General features: G+C 36.5%; 1 protein-coding gene across 3 annotated transcripts in view; it reads right to left on the bottom strand.

Annotated features, from left to right (window-relative positions):
- Positions 1-21,123, bottom strand: part of SEMA3A (semaphorin 3A) — a 278,963-nt gene that overhangs the window by 14,939 nt on the left and 242,901 nt on the right. For all 3 annotated transcript variants that reach the window (XM_039723771.1, XM_039723769.1, XM_039723770.1), the window contains 5 exons: positions 20,145-20,289; positions 14,298-14,517; positions 9,103-9,194; positions 6,406-6,447; positions 811-968 (listed from right to left, as the gene is read on the bottom strand). In XM_039723771.1, coding sequence (XP_039579705.1) covers positions 811-968; positions 6,406-6,447; positions 9,103-9,194; positions 14,298-14,517; positions 20,145-20,289 — 657 coding nt within the window. The remainder of the gene's footprint in view (positions 1-810; positions 969-6,405; positions 6,448-9,102; positions 9,195-14,297; positions 14,518-20,144; positions 20,290-21,123) is intronic.

The following is a 21,123-nucleotide window of genomic DNA, read 5'->3' as shown; positions in this document are numbered from 1 at the left end:
TAAACTACACTAATGTCTGCTTCTATTTGCAAATGTTTACCTGTTCAGTTATTCCTAATTTCTACTTCAATAGCCAGGAGCTCTTCAGTAACTACCTTGCACATTTTTAGAGAAAGTGTTTCAAAGATAAGGGGAGGCAAAGAAATTACGACTCTAAACCTTCAGATCAGGCAACTAGACTTGTAAATTTTTAATAAAACTTATTTTGGACTTGTGGAGTCAGCTTTCCACCAACATTTGCATTGCAAAGCCTTTAGCATCAGTGCAGAGAGGCTGTAGAACGGTGGTTGTTCTGATCTGGCAGCATCTGGACACATATCAGCACATACAAGTTATACTTTTGAATAATAACAATAATGTTATATATCACTAAAAAAAGATAACCTTCCATTGATGTCCAAATATTTTAGAAATATTTCTCTTGAATCAGAATTCACAAAAATGCAGGATAATTTATTTTGGCAAGTACTGATTTTTTAATTTATTTTGAGCCCTCTTCCCATGTTAGAGAAAATGAATCTTTTTCTTTTTTCTGTTTACCAATGAATATAAAGTTAGGAGTTAATTTCAGAGACAACTCTTGTCTGAATGTTTTCTTACAGGAGCTTTTTAAGCCAGCCCAAGAAGTAGCAGTGGTCACTTTAAATCAACCAAGACTTCATACTGCATGTAGCTTCCACAATGATGTTTTCTTTGGAAGAGAAAGGGCTCCAGTAAACCATCCCCTAAAAAAAGTCTCCAAAGCCCTCTGGTCATATTGAGACCATCAGTTAAATAGCAAACCACGCAGGCATCCAGAACTGTCCCTACCTCTTGGCAGTGGGGAAGTAACGTGAGCAGGAGGAGCCATCCCAGGCACAGTAAGGGTCCCTTGCAAGGCAGCACTCAGCACAAGCTTTTCCATACACATCACAGCGGTGCAAAGGAAGCTGTGAAACTCCAGTGGCTGAGCCAATGTAGAGCTGTTGCTGTGGTAAAAATGAAAAAAAAAAAAATTGCAAATTAAAATTTTCTTATTCTAGGAAAGCATGTTATATAATGTTATATAATCATCTGCTAGGATCATTTCAAATACAATAAAGGATCCCGATCCTGATGTATGCTAAAGGAATGAGAACAGAATTATCCCCAGGGTACAAAAAATCAAAATGAAAAAGCTTTATTTTTTTCATGAAGCTCTTGGTGGGTTCCCTAAACAGAAAGAAAATTAAAGTACTCTTCAATTTTTCCTTTTGTATTCAGATCCTCACACTGGGAAAACACCCAAAATCAGTGACAAAACACAATGGAGAACATGCTTTTGAATTTGAGCAAAAAGAAAACCTTCAACGTGTATTTCCTAAGCATTATCTCAATTAACGTATGTGAAGGGGAAACCCAAAGTAAATTATTTCAGACTAATGCTATGATATTTCAGTTTGGAAGTGGTACTATGCCTGTGCTTCTCTGCATGCCTGGTAATTCCAATGTTTTGTACTCTTTTCTGTATGTCATGATTTAACTGGAACATATCTTTAATGAGGGGAGAGGTTTTGTTTTATTTTGGATAAAAACCAGTGTCGAGTAGAAGATGCAGTTCAAATGCAGAAGTAAATAAAAAAACATGCATGCAAAATGAAATACAGCCTTGCATGGCATCACAATAGAATATCTTGTCTCTCTCAATTTCCTCTCTGATATCAAATTCATGTGGTCCACTAGGAAAATTGGCCCCAGAGGGATATGAGAAAATTGAACTTCGGATCCCATGTGAAAGTCCAAACAGAGATATTTCAGATTAGGAATAATTCACAAAGAAACCAAGTATTAGTGGGATGCAAAACTAGGGGAACACTAAATAGATACACAAAAATTCAAGGGTATAATCCTTCTGCTTTGGAAACACTGACATTTTGCTATCAAGCCTTGACACTCAGCACCCACAGTGGACTGATGAAAAGGTCCTACTCCAAGCAGTCCCATGAAGAAATACGTATGTTTTTATTTTTCTTTCTTTGAAAACATAAAGGTGGTGTGAAAAAATCAGATTTCAAGAAATGTTATCAAAATTCTTCATCTCCTGTGTTGCAATGTCCCAGAGGCAACATTTTCAGGGAATTCAGGGGCGGAAGATGACAGTGGTCACCTACCAACTAGACATAATTAGCACCGGATAACAGGAGATAGCAACACCAAAAACACTCATAAGAGGTGTTGTGTTAGCTTCTTTCAGAGACAGCAGCTTGGCAGTTTATACAGACATATTAATTGTAACAGAAACATCCCGTGCATTTATATAAACACCGGTATTTTCTCAAGGAAAATATGACAAGGAAAGCCCCCAAAGGAAAATTCACTGGCAGATTGAAAACTAAACCCTTTCTAAGCAGCTGCTTCCATCTATTATAGTTTCATAGCTGGGTTGTAAACCCACATTCTCCAGGCAAAAATCTCTGACCACACAGGGCTTTACACAAAGCCTGAACTGTACAAACCCATCCCAGTCAGTGCTGTAGCCTTGAGAAGAGAGGACAGGCAACAGACACGATGAGCTGCTTCTCTCTAACTGAAGGGACTTAATCAAGTACCCACCTTGGGGCTACATCCTGCAGTAAAAAGAGCAGCAATTCAAATCTTAGGTGACCTAACTCTTTCTCAAGGGAAGCCTCTTCTCTTTACTGATTATGGAGGCAGCATAGGTCAAATTAGAGCTTCAGTTAAGTATCTTAAATGTCCAGATGGTATTGATCTGAGTCCTGTGTAATTGGGGCATTAATATCTGTATAACCGTGTAGGAACGTGTGGTGCAACTAATATAAAAATCAACCCAGAGAATGCACATGGGAAAATAAAGAATGGTGTAATGGTTTCCTATGTACCTCTGTAACCAATTTTATTTTGCAAAAATCCCCTCCCTGATTTCTAATAAATGTCTTTAGAATTAAAGAATGACCAGAAACCTAAAAAAAAAAATGAGGCCAAAATAGGGTTACTTAAAAACTATATTCCTTGTAGATAAGTTCATAGTTCAGTCAGTGAACTGCAGCATATGTTTCAGGTGCTGCACAGCCTTAAGGCTGCTGCCTTGTTTGCTGCTCTTCTGATCATAGCTTTAGACTCCAGCTGGTGATCATTATTCTGGACACTAACAATATAAAAAATCCAGGCAGTATGAAATTCAGAAAATAGAAATAGAATTATTTGCATCAATGGTCTGACCTTACTTTGCCACACCACAGTCAAACTGCCTTTTCAGCTGTCTCTTCCAAGACATTGTTAATTTAATGAATGAGATTATCAGATCAAACGAGAGTCACAAAAAAAAAAATTGTCTTCTAAAACTTCTTGCACAAGTATCAGAACTCAAGAAAAACTAAGGAGATTAATATTTTAAGCAATCCAGTGGTTTCTGTTGGCCCCAAAGCGCTGCCCAAAAAAGAAGCCTTTCCCCAGACAAAGTCAGACAAAGGAAAAACAGAATGTGGAAAATGTAATGCTTAAGAGGAAGGACTTCAGCAGAATTTTTAAAGGAACTTTAGGGAGCATGAGATTAAAGTACCATTTGATTAATTTAATGTCTTGATAAGTAATGCAGAATAGTTGAGCACACTGTTTAAGTGATATATCCATTTTGAGCTGGTCCTTTCTATACACTCACTATGTTCATTTCTGAATAAAATTCAGTACTTGGTACTATAAAAGCAGTCACTAAGATATTTCTGAAGGTGTCTTCCTTGCTTTTGCTTGAAAATCTTATACAAGAGAAACAAAGCTCTTTGTGGCAATTCACCAGACAAGGACTTGTTCAGCCAAGGATCTTCTTGTCCTTTTCCCATGTCACCAGAAATCCAACAGCTTTTTGAAAGAGCATTACAAAGCTGACCTTGAGAAAAAGGTGAGAGGTTGCTCTCCAAAAAGTCACCTTTGATTGAAACCCAGGCTGTTTTTGGCCTGCTTCCATGTTTGTAAGGGAAAAATTATGGAGCTCTACCTGGCAGTCTCAAAGCCAAGAGGTACCATGTCCCTCACAGAACTGTGAGCTCAGGCAGCTGCAGAGTGTTGCAGTGGCTCAAGGATGCTCTGAAGGTTTGTGTCTATTGCTAACAAAGCATAAACTGTTTAAGTGATAAGGTTACACAAGCCTAGGGCTCTAAACACAATCAGGAGGAATGTGTAACTTCAGTGAGAAAATATAGACACAATTCCTGTGAGTTAAAGACAGCAGAGTGGAGAAAGAATGTATTAAGGCTTAATCTTGCACATAAAAGCTAAATTTACTCATAAGCCGCTCTTGCTCAAGGGCCAAATGCAGACTCAGAGAGAGAGAGAAAGACAGGAGCTTTAGAGCTTAATATAATTTAAAACCTAAGCTAAGTTCCGCTCCTGAAGAATTTGTAGATTTTGGTCTTTAGGAAGAGTAATTTGTAACATAATATATTGGCACGATGGCAAAAGAGGTAGCTTTGAACAACCAGAGTAGTAAAATATTTAGAAATAAGGAGAAACTCCCTGTACCATGTTTTTATAATTGGATGAAAGATTTGTTAGTGAAAAAACAAAATGAAGTGATTATTTTTAAGGCATTCAATAGAACATGCTGGCTTTACTATTTACATTTCATGCTCTGGCTTTCCACAATGCATAGAATTATCGTGCTGTTTATATGAAAACCATCCTGCTTATCAGAACACAATGAGTAAAGTGTTTGAGTTATAGAACTACAGTATTTTTAAATCATAAATGTAAAATGGAAACATGTTGCCATATACTTATTTCATACATACTGCCAAAAGCTTGTCATAGTGTATCATGATTCTGTCATTTTTAGCCTGGGGCTGGTTGATTTTTCATGAGTTTTACTCTGCCTGAATAACTTGTGGTTTATGCTCTTTTTTAGCTTCAGACAATTTTAGCAGTGTAAATTTGTTTTCAGAAAACTCAAGGAAAATTGTAATCTCTCCTGAATAACTAAAGATGCTTTGGAGGAAAAGCTGTATGAAAATGCATGGTCAATTTTCAAATATGATTGGCTGGTTTAAGGGAATGTACTTATAAAAATAATCCAAAGCAGAGCATTTTGGTGTGATGTGAACATATATACAACTTGACAGGTCTGTTTTTAAATATCCCAGTATTCAATAGTACCTTTCTCTTTGTCCTGCCATTTTTGCTGATTTAGGTGGTAAACTGTTAAAACAGTGTCCCCCCCAAACATTTTCTGTCAAATACATGAATGCTTTCAGACAACTTCCCTAAAGACGGTGAATTCAGAGTTAAATATGCAGCATTTCAAATATAATATTGGCCTCTGTCCATTACAGAATGAATTTGCCTTCTGTTTAATAATGTATAGAGTGAAGTAGAATTAACTAAATTTTACTTATAACGTGCACAATTTTTAGTGCACCTAATCTGAAAGTAGTACCAAATCTCCTCTTTCCTGACAATGACATGAAAGGAAAGAAGTTCCTTATATTTACCAAATTAGCTTCCAGATCAGCACACATATGAAAAAAAAGAAAAAGAAAAAGCTAAATTTGACACTACATTTTATGTCTCAGACTCCTGAGACAGGAAATGACAGTGGCTGGGATCCATCCACCTAATTCCAAGCAAAACTGGAAGATAGGCCCCTAATATCCACTCATTCCTGGATTACAAACCAATGTTCTTTGCACAACCACATAATTTATCAACTGCTTCATAAATTTACTTAGAAATGTAGGAATCACCTTTACAGACAAAACTTTACCTCTATCCATCAAGAAGTTCAGTTCATTTTAGTTTTGGTCTCATTTTACAGTACATATCTTTTCTATAAGCAGTTTAGCTGTTAGTGTACTCAACAGAAAGTAGGAAATATAAATTTTGGAGTGTGAAACCCTTATCTTAACCACATCACTGAACCAGAAGGCTATGGAAAATTTGGACTGCATCAGATCTCCTTTTGTTAAAGCTGAATGACGCACATCCGGCAACAGAATGGACGTAGGACAGAAAGACGGGAGAATGTCTCATTTCCATCCTTTGCTTCCACCATCTGCATTTTGTACCAGACTATTCTACAGCGACTGGAACTAGTCCCATTAATGAAAGGCACCAAGTCTGGCCACTCCTTTTGAACAGTCTCTCTGTCATGGAAGCAGTCTATAATGTGGATTTTAATTTTATTTTTTTTTTCTAGAGAGCCACCAGACAGCTGGTTAGTTTGCATTTAGTTTCCACCTTACCAGTAAGTAACACAAACTAGGCTTTTCCTTTCCCCATTGCACGTCACATTTTCCTGAGAAACTACTGCTGTTTATGTAAAGAGATGGGATGCTGCTGCTGCAATTAATATGTCTCTGCTGACTGCCAAGTTACTGTCTCTAGAAGACAGAGACCTATAAATATCTGAAAAGAATTTAACATTTGTGCACATATTACCTGCTTTGTGGAAATCTTCATTGCTGAAATAACAGTGGGTTCCTAGGGAAAAACAGAGTTAAAATATAAAATGAGCTATAAATATACAAATTATGTTCTAATACTATTTGCACAAGGTAGAAACCCTGAAACTGAACTAGAAACTCTCTAGTAATAGTCCTTCTAGTTGTCATTTGCAGTGGAATAATTTCTAGCTGTAAAGGAATTAGAATGCATGTACATATCTGGGTGAATCTTTGATTGCAATGTTGATTGTAGATATTTAATTTTCCATTATGAAAATTAAATGGAAAATTAATTGTGATCACTTTTTCACTAGTTCCATATCTTGAAGTTGTTATCTACACCTAAAACAAAAGTTGCATTTCAAGAACTTCCCAAGTAATATGAAAATAATAATGGCTATATGAAAATTCATAGATACTATCTATTAAAGGTAATAACACTGAAGTAAGCAACTCATGTTATATATATCAAGGTGAAAAGCCCACTCCTGTGAAATTTTATTCATAAGAACAAGTTTAATCTTTTTAACCAAGTAAAATCTTTTTAACTGCTCCACACTATTCACTTACAAGAAAATTACATTCATTTTCGGAACATGCAACCAAAATGAGCAAGAGGTTCTTTGCACTGTGGAATATCCATCATTTAATCAACTGTTACAACTTCTAGGTCCAGGTTCTTGGATGGATGTTAATTTTAAAAGTGGCATAATTACACACTGTGCAACTCAATTTTACATGAACTTTATTCCACCTAGAAATCTGCTGTTGATAATACTTTTGATCATCACACTTTTGGTTGTATACATTAATAAAGTGTTTACTAAGCTTTTACACTTCTATAGTTTTCAACTTGCTTATCCTGAGAGAATTTGATATGGGTCAGTGAATGGTAAGCATGGAATCATCTTTACAGATGGGTTAATAGACCTTATATTAGAAATCATCAATTAAATATAGCATTTGAATGAAAATTGAACTCATTAGTTTGTTTGCTCAGCTGTCCAGAGAAATATTGCACAAATGGGGTTTAAAGAGGCATTTGTTATCAATGTAACAGATATTAAAGACTTTCAGCTTTGTGGAATTTTAAATGAAAAGCAGTGTACTCTGCACACTGCAGCTGAACATCAAAATACATTGTTCTTGATACACGTATACTCTACAACTAAAGTAAACTTACATTTGGATGAGGTACATGTAAAATCTGTTGGAAATTCCATATTGAAAGATTCATATCTTATGCACACAAATTCTGCTTATTCCACTGAAATACATTAATGGCCTCTTTAAGTCTTAAATACATGTCTAAAGAGATAATTGAGCTTTCAAGTAAGTCAGAGCACCAAAATACTTCCACGCAATGAAAAAATACACATTAAAGTAATTAATAATTAAAATACAATTAAAGTAAAATTTCAAATTTGAATTTGCCATTAACTGTTCTACTTCTGTAAAACCTTTCTGAAGTAAAATTAATTCAATTTGTTTTCCTTCTTTCACTTTTATATTTTTCTGATCTCCTTTAGCTTGTCACTTCTACCTGTTCCAGGGAAGAGACTGATATACTATCAACAATTTCCAAATTACCCTGTGTTCATGTTATGACTTTTGCATGAATAAAAAGGAAAAAAAAAAACTTGTCTCATTTTCTTCTCATATTTTTCAGAGGTATCTTGCACTCAGAACAGAGGTTTCTGAGCAAGACTGGTACCAGTAACAGCAGGAATGCCCACAAGAAGCTCTGTTTTGCTAACTTGTCTCTGCTCAGAAAAAGAAGGTGAAGGGATGGCAATGGAGTTTGACAAGGATGTGGTGGCTGAGCCCCCTGGCAGGGCCAGGGCACAATCCCTGTCAGCACAAGAGGCTCCTGGAACGTGCCAGCAGCATCTTCACACTGTCACACCAAGCCTGTGCTCCCAGCCAGGGACAGCCCCAGCTGCCTGGAGACGGGGAAGTGGTGCCATAAAACGGCACTGACAGGAAGAGTAACGTGGGGAATGTAAATGATTCGTTGTTGTGTACAAAACACGAGACATCCCTGGGTTCTGTCTGGGAAGTGTTTGAAAAGTTTACTCAGCCCTGCCTTGCAGGGCTGCCTATGGGATGCTGTATTTTTTAGGTGGCTCAAACAGAAAAAATGGAGAAGATTGATTTCACCAAAAAGTACTAGAGTTAGGGGGTGTTTATGGTGCCTTGTGTGGAACCATGAAAATGAGACCCCAAAGTGACCTCTGAAAATATAAACACTTTGTTCCTCAGATTATTAAACATAAGAAATCTGGGCAGATCACTATTTTACCTAAAGTATCTTCCCAGTTATAATATGCTGATAGCCTGAATAGTTTTGAGAATTGATGCAATTACAAATTCATACATTGCATATCTCTGTGGGAGAAAACAGACAAGCATTGTTCCCATTGTTCCCAGACCTGCACAGTCCAGCACAGTCCAGCATGCAACAGCTCTAAGATTCAGAAATACTAATTTTAAACAAGAGCCCAGAATGCCATTTCTTTTATCATCACACTGAATGTTTCAAGGTTTATTTTGACTAGTGTGGGGATCTCTAAATGACAAGCTAATTAGAGGGGTATGCCAGGCTATTCCTTGGCTAGACTGCAAGAAGTTGAGTTTGCAGCTGTCCACAGAGAAATCTACAACCTGACACTTGAAATTTAGCTGCACTTACCCGAAAGACTGTCATTTCTTCCAGCAAGACTTCCTCTAATTCGTGCCAAGTCTCTTTAGGAATTGAAACCACTTTAAGAACTGTTCCAATATCTTGAAAAAGGAAAAAAAAAAAAGGGTTTTCAGGTGCTTAAGATGAATACTTCTGCTTTGCTTTGTAGCAGCCAGAATTTCTTGTAGTATATAATTATTTCACATATAAAGACTATGAAGCTACTTATCTCTCAGCACTCATTCAAAAGAACTGCTATTTAAAATAACCTCAGAAAACAATGAATTTCAGTAGAACATTTAAATATTAGAATTATCAAAATGCAACAAAGAAAATACATACTATTATAGTTATTAAGGAATAGACAGGACAGAAATACTATTTAAGTGACAGTATAAAATGACAAATTCATGACTGGGGAAGGAAATGCTTTAAATTTACCCAGGTGTGTTTTATAGTCCATTTTGAATATGATGTTTTTCTTTCTTAAAATGCATGTGAAGACACTGCAGTATGACTATAAAACCATCTGGACAAACGTTCTTAGACAGATGAAGCTGTTAGGTCTCTTAAGTACCTGCGATCCTCCCTGTGTCAAACAAAGTACCTAAGATGTATAAGCCCCTTAAGGCATCTGTATTTCTCTGTATGTAAGATGCTGGTTCTTCACTGAGGGGTGAAAAGCATACATTTTGTGCGTTTGGTTTAGAAATAGGTGTGTGCCAGCATTTTAGTATTAAATCAAATTACATTTTTTTTGAGTTTTGCAACAAGGCCAGATTTTGAAATTCCAGAGCCACAGCCTCTGGCTTTCTGAACATGGCTGAGACTAAAGACCATCTCCGTAATTCAGCTTCAGCATCTGTAATTTATTTCTTTGTTTCCATGAACACAATTTCCAGGAAACAACAAAAACGCAAAGAACCATTTCTAGGTTGGCACACATCACTGCAGAATCTCTGAAATGGAAACAATCTGTATGCGACTTTTCTTTTTAACCAGCCAAGTGTAGTGCCATGTAAATGTATCACAGGTAGAATAACTATGTCCCTAAGGACTCTTCATGGTGCACATCCTACAGCTTTAATGGTTTAGGAAAACACAAGGCATTTTAAGTAGATAAAATTCTCAAATAACTATGAAGATTCTTAAAACAAGAATTTAACCATCAATTGCACAAAATTTTATATATATATATATATATATATACATTTTTTAAGTATATACAGTTTGTGGGTGTTAGCTGAAATTTCTGAATAAAAGGATGACAACTCTACTTCTATATCTTAAACACACATAAAACTGAGACAAAGAGATCACATGCATTAGAAATAGGGTATCTGACTTAAAAGCTATTGATTCAGTAAGAAAATTCTGGTACTTAACTTCTTTGCATGATTTTGTATTTAAATATTCTAGAAAACCTGGAATATCCTGTAGAACTGAGATTTTTAATTTTTTTAATCTGCTTCTCTTTAGGCAGATGATGGTTTCTAGATATATATTTTTGGAATTTTAGGAAGAAGCGATTTCTTTTCCCCCAGAATATGTACATCACTGGTTTTTTTCGTTAGCCACAAATTCAAATATTCTTTTAAAAGCTAAAAGCAGCAGTTGTTTCTTAAAGCAACAACAAAGCAAAGCACATATTTCTTTTTACTTAGGCATCTACATATACAAATTAAGCTAGTAAAATATACCAGATAAGGGGTTTGGATTGATTTCCATTATGGTCACTGCTATTCATTGATTATATTTAAAACATATAGAAATATTGAAAATGTTACAGAGCACAGAATGTTACAGAACAAGAAAATATTGAGAATGTTACAGAACAAATGCAATATAAACTTTAAAATTATAAGAAAAAAGTCCACATTTCTACTACAGAGTAATTCAGAATAACTGTTAAAAAATCTGACAGTAGTTATATTTGTAATTTAATTGATGAGTTAATTTCCTTAATTATCCTGATAACATAATGACTGTGGTTTTGAGGAAAATAGATTTTATGGGTGAAGAACAGGGAACTCTGACAAAAACATAACAGTGTAGCTAAGTGCCACAACTATATATATTGTTGGATTAGGACTGTCCTCAGTCACAATCCATTAAATGCCATATCCTGGAAATAAAGGGAGATTTTTCATAAAGCAGACTGAGTGGGCACTGAGCAGGCACAAGTTTCCCATAATGTTGTTTCAACAAAAGGTCAGACTTTAAGTGGCTCCTGCAACAATTACAGTTGCCTGATCTCAAGAAAGCCTCTGAGGTCAAAGATACACTGAGTTAATCACTGTGGAGACTCTGGTCAGGCCACAGGTACCAAAGTGGAGCTTTATCTGACTTCTACATCAAGTTTTACAGAGTAGTATTTCAAACAATTTCACACAAACGGAATCAGGCATCTCCTTTAGGATCAATAGGCTCTGCTTAGTAAGATAAGATTACTGTTATTAATTTGCTTTACTGACAGAGGTACTTCAACTGTGCCAAAGGATGCCAAACATTAGACAATCAGGATATGCATTAAATCCTGTTTTTTTCTGATTACTTTCAAGCATGCTGATAGGATTTTATTTTCATTGTGAAACACACTGGTACAATCAGAGTGGGAAAGAAACTGCTCAGCTCAAGATTTCCCCCACAGGAACGGAAAATGTGACCACACTGGATGGCTATTAATTATGTTGTGTTCAATTATCATCAGTTATTCAATGAAAAGGGAAAAAAAAGTATTTCTTCAACATACTGAAGTTCAGCAGCACATGGGAATAATGTAGATTGCTCTAACAGCAATGGGAAAATGCAGAGAAATATTATCTAATCTGATGGGACAGACCTGCACAGTAAAACCCAGTCATACCCCAGGGAGCATTATTCTGGCTTTGTCATAGGTTCAGATCACCAAAGGGGAAAATGGACTGTGACTAGAATCCCTAATCTGCTTCCCAGTTAGCGCTTTGCTTGGGAAGAAGTAATACATGCTGATTATGAATCTGTTTCTGGTTCCTCTGACTCTGAGCCGCTGGCTCAGCGCAGCTCTCTGGCAGAAGGCAGGCAGGGCCTCAGTACTGCCTCTTTACCTTTCCCCCCACGTGGAAGACACCTTTTTCCTGATTCTGAAAACCACAGTAAGGACAGAGAGCTCAGAGGAACATGAAGCAGCTTCTGTGCTCTAGCTGAAGGCACGGGTGCTGTAATACCTGTTCTTGTCCCACAAGGGTATGACCTCCTGCTGGAAGAAGAATGGTTTCTACAGGCAAAAGTAGTATTTCAAAAAATAATGACACTCTGCACTTAGAAAGACAGGATTTTAGTGCTGAAATACCTTTTGGCAAGTGCAAGTAATAATGTTTCAACACTTTTCTTATAGTTTGTGGGGAGGGCTATCACCAGCATTGGATGGAATCCTGAGCATTTACCACACACCTGAACATTAGAGGTTTAGGAAAACCCTAAACTCAGAGGTAAAAATTATCATTTAGGTTCTTTTAGAGGGAGATCTTGCCTGGCTGATTTACCTAAGAACTTCTAGACATAATAACTAAATAACCAGTATATGCAATGATAACTACCTAGAAGCTGTAGCTCAGTTTTAAGCAAATCTTCCTGCACTGCCTGAAACAGACAGGAAGTTCTGTTTTGCTTTTCATCTTACTTTAACAGCAGTCTTGAGGAAAGTACGGGGAATCTCTAGAAGAACTTTTTGCTTTCTCTTGCAGAAACCAATGCATCTTTCTTAGCCCACAGACCAAGCTTTGGAGAGTTAAATGCCACCTTTTTTGCTCAAGAAATATACTTAAGTAAGTTCCTTATGTTTGTTCAGCATCACACCATAATTTTTTTTTTATTTTGTGGGCCAAATCAGGTCATAGAGGACTTGTTGAAAGGCACCAAACACTGTGAATTGTGGATGACATTGAAGTCTCTAATGTGTGATGGAAAATATAGATGTTGTGTAAAATCATATGAAAATATTTGTCAATGTTTTATGCAAGAACATACTGTAGCACTGGTATCTAATAACTCAGTTTACAGCTTTGAAGTGCTTTAACCCTTCCTGCAGAGCTGTGTTTGCTGCAGTAAATGTTCTGGATTGTTATGCTTGCACTGTGTTTGGTACACAAAGCTTCATCACCTCTCAGTTTACTCATAATACATTTCAGGCAGCAACATGAAAGAGATCTTACATTTATTGCTTTGGAAATCTGAGCCCAGGTTTAAAGTACCAGAACTGTATTTAAAGTATGTAAAAAGTTGGACCGTTATAAGACAGACATAGAGGTATTTTTTTTGGTCCAACGCTGAAAAGAAGCAATAGGGTTTTGGTTTGATTTGGTTTGGCTTCATGATGCCAAAGTCTAATTACTAGTAATTATGTTCAGTAGAAGTTTAAAATACTTTTATTCAGCACAACTGAAACATCAGCCAACTAATGTAAAATTTTCACAGATGAAGAAACAGATCCACAAGATCCAATTGCTACTCAGCAGAGTTTTGAAACCACTGAATTTAGGAAAATGCATACCAGCTAATTTTTGGACACTTTCTCATTATCACCTTTCTGGAAAAAATGTCTTTTCTGAGTGCATATTTACACTCCTCTAAGGTGGCCAAGCCGTGTGATTCTGCAAATGCTTTGGAAAGGACATAATCTTTTTACTTGAATACCAGGTCTTCTGAAACGCTCCATTTGTGCCAGATATCTTTATCTTAACTAAAATGATGCACTCTCAGCTGAAGGGCTGAGCATCTTAAGGCAATACTTGAAATACTTGAAAGGCATGAAAGACTTTTACCATACCTGGATATTTGCCTCATTCACGTTAATACTTTTTATGCTGCACTTCAAAATGGGTACCTCAAACCCCTCATTTTAATACTAAATTACAATTAATAAGGCAAGACATTTCTAATAAAAATCCCTAATAGCAGTAGCTGGAAAGAGGGTGGTTTGATCTTAGACCAGTTGGCAAAGCTCCTAAAGAATTAAGCTGTGCAGGCTATGGCCTGAAGCTGTAACACTGGATGTTTGTAACAAAGACCTCCCCATATGCACAGTTTTGGGTCCTGCCCCAAATTTTCACATGTTTACACTGTTCTTCAGTCAATGTTCTGTCTTTCAGAGTATGAAGTTTTATTTGCTTTAGGTTTCCATCCATCCTGGAGAAGCATTAGAGTGTAGATGCAAGACCTCTCACCTGTGCCAATGAACATCACGTCATATTGGCCATCTTCTGCATCAACTCGATCTACCACGATCTGTGTGAACTGGTAATCCACATCTGTTTTAATCATGATGGGACGGTTGTTGATGGGGAATACTGGGTTGTACATGGCGGGATGACTTCTGGCAAATGTGATAACTTCATCAGGAAGGTCCTTGGTGGAATCAAAACCTCCAAATGTTTTACTGGGACACTAGGGGAAAAAAAAGGAAATGTTTTACATTTTATTATTCATCATCCCATCCACAGCAGTCTATAATTAAATATATCAGGGAATCTAAGTGTTTTGTGACAGCAAAAGTTAATTCTATCACTCATAGTCCCTATTTTTAAATTTATTTTGGATGTAAACAAATATGGTTAACAGAATGAAAATGATCCCCATACATCACTTTTTAATTCCTTTTCAGTGCAAAAGGCCTTTAAGTCCAGTCATGATTAGTATTAGTCTTTAATTGTCAGAAGGAAGAAATCCTGAAATATCTAAATCATTCAATGTAAGGCAAGCAAAGCAGTATTTGATTATGTACAAAACACAAAATTAATTAATTATGCCATTGTGAGAAATTATACTTATTTTTAAAAAAATTAAAAGGTTTATTAAAACCATATCAAAAATACAACAGAAGACTGAATCGAGAAAATATTACAACACCAGGCGCAGAGGATCTTTCCCACCATGTGCTCATCCACACAATGGAGGTTTCACCTTTTAACCCTTTAGTCCCTCCTGAAGTTCTGTCCATCAACTCCTTCTTTGCTGTCCAGTGGAGGAGTTTACTTCCTTAAATTCTGATTGGAGGTCGGATATTGCCACAGCAACAAGCCAACCCTCCCAAATATCGCGAACCCAGGCCATGCCTTGATAACAATGCAAGGAGGGTAAAACATAACTATAAATCTATAAAACTGCTCTTAACAGATAAACTTAATATTTGCCTTTTAAATGTGAGTCAACCATCTCATTACTCATTTATCACGCCATCATCTTTGTTTCAAAGTATTGTCTTCAGAACTTGACTGTCATTCCAAATTGCTACGTGAGGAACCAAGTCCTTAAATCCTGGGACAATGCCTTGTTCTACTGACTTTTCAAACCCCTGCTTGTCTCAACAACTCTGTGTCCTCCATGTAGTCCTGATAATGTAGATCCTGTTACACTATGCCAAATCTAGTGAGTCATGTCTTAAATGTATCTTGTTTCTCCACTCTGATTCTAAGGAATGCCTTCTGTGAGTGTTACTCATCACACTGTCCATGTGAACACACTTAGGTGAGAGGATCTCATTAAGGAACTGCAGTAACTCCTCACTGTCCTGCACAGCTGGTGCAGGAACAGCTGGAGTCCCATTGGGATGAATCTGGTCCCATGACAAAAGACAGAAAAAAATCACTTTTCCCCTGTCACCCAGGGGTGGGCCAGGCAGATTTGCCTCTCATCTGTGAGAACCACAGGGTTGTACTTCTCACATTTAGTTTATGTTCTCCCACTGTAAGCAGAAACCAGAGGCTGGAAAGGAAAGGAGAGGTAAGACCATAGTGTTGGTAGCCACAAAAATTTCCTCCACTTTCAGCTACTACATATCCCCATCAGGAGACTCTGTGGCTGATCACCACCATTTGCCCTCATCTCTTCTGTAGAACTGGTAAGTATTACATGAACAGTTACCTGTAACATTAACATAAGCATTAGCAGGATATTAGTACTGTTAAAGGATGAAGAAAATGAGCTGCAATGATACCAAGTCAATGATACTTGTCAAAGATCTTGGGGACCCCAACTGCTGTTCAGATAATTCCTGAAGTCATACAAAACACTGAAATTAATTATTTTGCAGTATTTGACCTTCAAATATAAACAACCGGTGTTAAAATGCCTGAGATAATTTGCCCTTTATATCCAGGTATAAAATACCTTCCAATTAAATTAAAAACCTAGTGGACAAGATCTTATTAAGCAACAATCTAGACCTTGCAGGATGCTCAACAGAAGAAATCAATTGTCTTTGCTATCACCTTGATCCAAATTATTAATAATTCAACACAAATGAAATTTAAAAATCAATGTCAAAAAGAGTAGCTGCTGTACTCAGCAAAGGGACACTTCCAACATGGACACGTAAAGTGTAAATTGTCCCTTGCGGCCATATTTGTTAGTAAGCAAATTCTATATTTGTTAGTAAGCAATTTCTGTTTGTATGGAAGGTAAAAGAGGAGAGAAGAATATTTGATTAAGGCATATGGAGCAGACTAAGCAGAAAGCAAATTCGCTATCTATTTTATTTTTTTCAATATTTTTAACATTATTAGATGTTGTTGCCCTTTTGTACAAAAATATTATGAAGAGAAAATCAGATGGACTTTTCATGATTATTGGCCAAACCATTGTCTGTCACAAAAAAAGTGTTTCAAATGCTATACTTAAATTTTAAGTTTGGTTTACATCTGAATTAATATTATAACTACAGTTCAATACTAATTACTTGGATTAATTAGATAACAATTAATTATATAATAGCTATAAATTACTCTATATATAAAAATCACTACACAAGAACTAAGTATTATTAATTGCAGCTGGGCAAACACTGAAAAAATATTAAATGAACAGTCATTTCAATTTTAGGCAAATGAATTTCAGCTGTGTTTCAACTGCTGGAATATTTACTTTCTGGCTCATTTTCTAACAAAGGATTTTACTTGCAGCAATATGAAACAAGCTCCCAAGGGAAATGGTCACAGCACCAAGAGTGCCAGAGCTGAGGAAGCATTTGTACAATGCTCTCAGGCACATGGTGTAATTCTTGGGGCTGCTCTGTTCAGAGCCAGGAGTTGGACTCAGTGACCCTTGTGGTTCCCTTTCAACTCAGGATATTCTCTCATTCTATGCACCAAGATATACTTTGCACAGAAAACTCATAAAACTAGAATTAGAGTTATAATTCTGTGTGTTTGAATAAGACTCTCAATTCTGAGACCCCTATTACTCCTTGGATCCCCTGCTTTTCTGAGAATAAAATTACTGTAACCCTGTGTCTTTACATGCAAAGTTTAAAGTGCATTACCAGGACTAGGCCCAGTAAGGAATCCAACAGAACAAATCAGTATCTGCATTTTGGTAGGAAGAAAAATCTCTTTGGTAACAACTCTTGGTGCCATGAAGCAGAGAAAACCTGAACTCTGTAGCTGAATTCATGGTAAGTCAGATAGGAATTTGGGATGAGCTACCTGAGTTAAGATGAGGCATAGACCAAATTCCTCTCTCTTCTCCCAGGTACTTTTAAAAAGTTTAAAAAGTTAAAAAAAAAACCAAACAAAAACCAAAAACCGAGTCCTGTAGATCTTAGACAAAAAAATTCTGGCAATTTCTTTGTTGCACATGAAGTTTATGTAGAATTGTTTAAAAAGCTTTCTGGTTTTTCAAAAACCATTTACTTTCCTTTTCTTTTACTCATACTGGGCAAATCACCAGATGCTCAAGAAGTTTACTGGCACCTCACCTATCAAATTCCATAGATAATTCAGCACTGTTTAACGTCAGTGCAATCTGGAAATTAATTACTCCAAGATCAGGTTTTTTTCTCCCATCTCTTTCTGCATTTCTTGGAAAAAGAGTCCAAAGGCCTGATATCTGAGGAACTTCAAAAATATTTTTCTTCTTTATTCTCAACAGATCTTCAAATCATTGAAAACACGCACAACTTCATCACTTCATAAACAAAAAGCTTCTTTGCAGCCAGAAATGCACCACATTTTTAAATTCGGTTTTATCCTATTAATACAAGAGAATGATTTTAGCAACAGTGAGGGCACTCCTCTTTTTTGAAAGTGGCAGAACCCAGGATTAGAGTCTTGGCATTGTGCTAGGACAAACTGCTGGCCTCATCCACTCTAACAACATTTACAGTGGCATGGCCTCCTGCACTACATCTGTGGGGCTAAGCAGACCTGCAAAGTTGGGATTACATTTGATTTTAGGCAAGAAAACAGCTTATGGTGGGATCTGAACATCTTTGCACTTTGCAAATCTTAATAAAAGCATTTTTTAATGAAATCATAAAGGTAAAATTCATTCTGATAGGGTAGCCAGAAACAGAAGTATCTGTAACCTAACTGCATTTCCTTACTTTGACAAAGGCTCTGGTGTCTTAGTTCACTTTGCCACTTAAGGGCTGGACTCTGGCCCTTGTTTTTCTGCTTATTCTGGGGAAGTTGATCAAGTTATTCTTCTCTCATATGCAACTCAGATGAAGACCCTCAGAGAAGTTGTGGAGTAACCCCCAGGCAGAACTGTGTCTCAGGACACAGAACTGCCAGTCTCAAGAGCAATTATTTGAGTTGTGTATTTAGAATATCAACAGAGCTGCATCTGATCAGAGTCTGTGTGCAGCAGTCAGTTCTGTATCTCAGTCTATTTCTGTAATAGAAACATGCAACATTCTTCCTTGTCCACAGTTCTACATAATACCTAGTATCCAGTTTTGCTCAGAAAGGTTAATTGAAACTGCAATCAAAGAGGAGTATAAAGGAACAGAATAATGAACAGTCTGTTAAACTGAAAAGGTGAGAATAGCTATACAAGAAATTCCAAAAATATCTACTCATTCACATTTTCTAGAGATGTAACACAATAGAAATTAAAAAAAAACCCCCAACTCCTTGACATAACAGAATTAACTGTATGAATTGGAAAAAAAAGCTTCACCATCAGATGAGAAATGAAATCACCTTTATGCTGCAAAGCTCATATTTTAACTCTAGAAAAAAATTAGAAATTCCTTTAGTCACAGTGAAGGAGTGAGGAGTGCTGAGGAATCCAGCTGTCAGGGAGCCACTGTTTTCTTTTACTTAGGAAGTAATTTTCATTAGCTGAGCATATATATCAGTTGAAAGATCAGATTTGAACGGACAATTTCAAACATACCAGAGAAAAGTAGAAAATATGATGAACTAAAGAAACAAAGTTATTCCTGCTTTCTTTTGAGCCTTATATTTAAGAAGACTTTGAGAAGAATGTTGTGGACATATATATTATTTACACATATACATTTTTACGTAGACATGTGTACATATATATGTAATCTTTTGCAATGACTGTTCTCAACATAAATGGGCCAAGCTGACTTATACAAGCTATGAGCGAGCCCAATTTATAAAATTAATGCTTGTTTCATAAATGTCCCATCTTCTTAGACTACTGGAAATTTCAGAGGCAGTTAAATATTTCTAGAACGTGATGATATCAGTTGAAATATGGATGTCTTATATGGATTGATATTTTAGTCAGAACAGAGAATAAGGTAAAACCAGATATTTTTAAAAATTCCCAGTGGAAGTTAGAAACTATTGTAGTCATTCTATCATCTATTGCAGAAATATCTGTTTCGCTGTCCTAGATTTAATGTTGACTGAAAATTCCTAACAGCAAGGCAAATCCTCTGTTTTCCATTCATTCTCACTGAGAATGGCTCAGTCAGCCAGTATTTGGAAATAAAACAAATTCCAAGGAAAGGATAATGCAATATAATTTATGAAACACTTGACTTTCAGTAAAATTCTCCAGCCATTACCAAAACTTCTTTTGAAGTTGTTAATATGAATGCCAAAATTAAAATCCAAGTGAAGTTGTTACTGCAGTTTCACATGTTACAAGAAAATCAGTACATTCTGGACCTGGAGGAACTGTTAGTTTTCCCTTCTGACACTCTATCCATTTCGTTATCTGTGTCAGTTTCTTCCCTGGATCTCAGTTCAAGGACCATGTAATGTGTGAAAATATTTTCCACGGTTTTCCCAGTTCAGATTTCTTAGGGTACTTACAGTTCCTGGCCGTGGGTATGGCACTCGCCCTTGGTAGGGAACCCACTGGTAGTTTGGGCCATCTCGGTGGGCATAGGGACCAAGAAAGACCCTCCTGACATCAGTCATGCTGTACATACACACTGCTGATCCCTTGAAGATATTACTGAAAATGAGGGGAGAAGAAATGAAATCAGTTTCTTTAAACTATCAGTCGATTTAATCAAGTGCTAGAGCTATGGGAATAGCAGCTTGATGCTTTCTAATTTATTGCATGTGATGATTATCAAACCTCTGACATGCTCTCAGAGCAGTCCTCACTCACCTCCTGTGAAAGTTCAGCAAAACTGATATGATCTCCCAGACATTTTCCTTAGCAGATGGCTGCTATTTCACTGTTTAAAACATCTTGTCCCCAGAAGGCCAAAGCCCAAATTTGAGCAAATTTCAGTAAGGCTTTCCCTAGAGACCTATTCAATTCTTTCCTACACTCCACATTTTTCTATTTTTTTTAGCAGTCTCTTCTATCACTTGGGCAGCACAAGAGCAAACTTCAGTGTTGTTTCTTACCCTGACATTTTTTACAGAAGACAGTTAGGACTTGTAAATCTCCCTCTTCTATGCCTGGTATCACTAGAAATATTCTTTCTGCTTAGGAAAGAAAACTTGTTTCCTTCACAGATAAATGTGGCAATACAACCAGTACTGCAAACCTTCCCCAGGCCAAAGCCATAAGAATATTTGGTTCTTGGTGAAAGCACAATGTAACAAAAACATTCAAGTCACAGTTATATGTGATTCAATAACAGAACCATTGAAAGATCATGAGACTTTACAGATTTCAGCAATATTTTTTATTAATATCTCCTTCACTAGTCAATTTCTCACTCCACAGATTTCATATTTTACACTGCCCCCAAACAAGTTTATTTATGCTTGCATTCATTTTCCAAATCTGTGTGGAAAGGGCTACAAATGCTGATCCCTGCTATAAAAAGCC

Source organism: Passer montanus, unplaced genomic scaffold (genome assembly GCF_014805655.1).
Source record: "Passer montanus isolate IOZ18808 unplaced genomic scaffold, ASM1480565v1 scaffold50, whole genome shotgun sequence".
NCBI lineage: Eukaryota > Metazoa > Chordata > Aves > Passeriformes > Passeridae > Passer > Passer montanus.
This window is presented reverse-complemented; position numbering and strand designations above follow the sequence as displayed.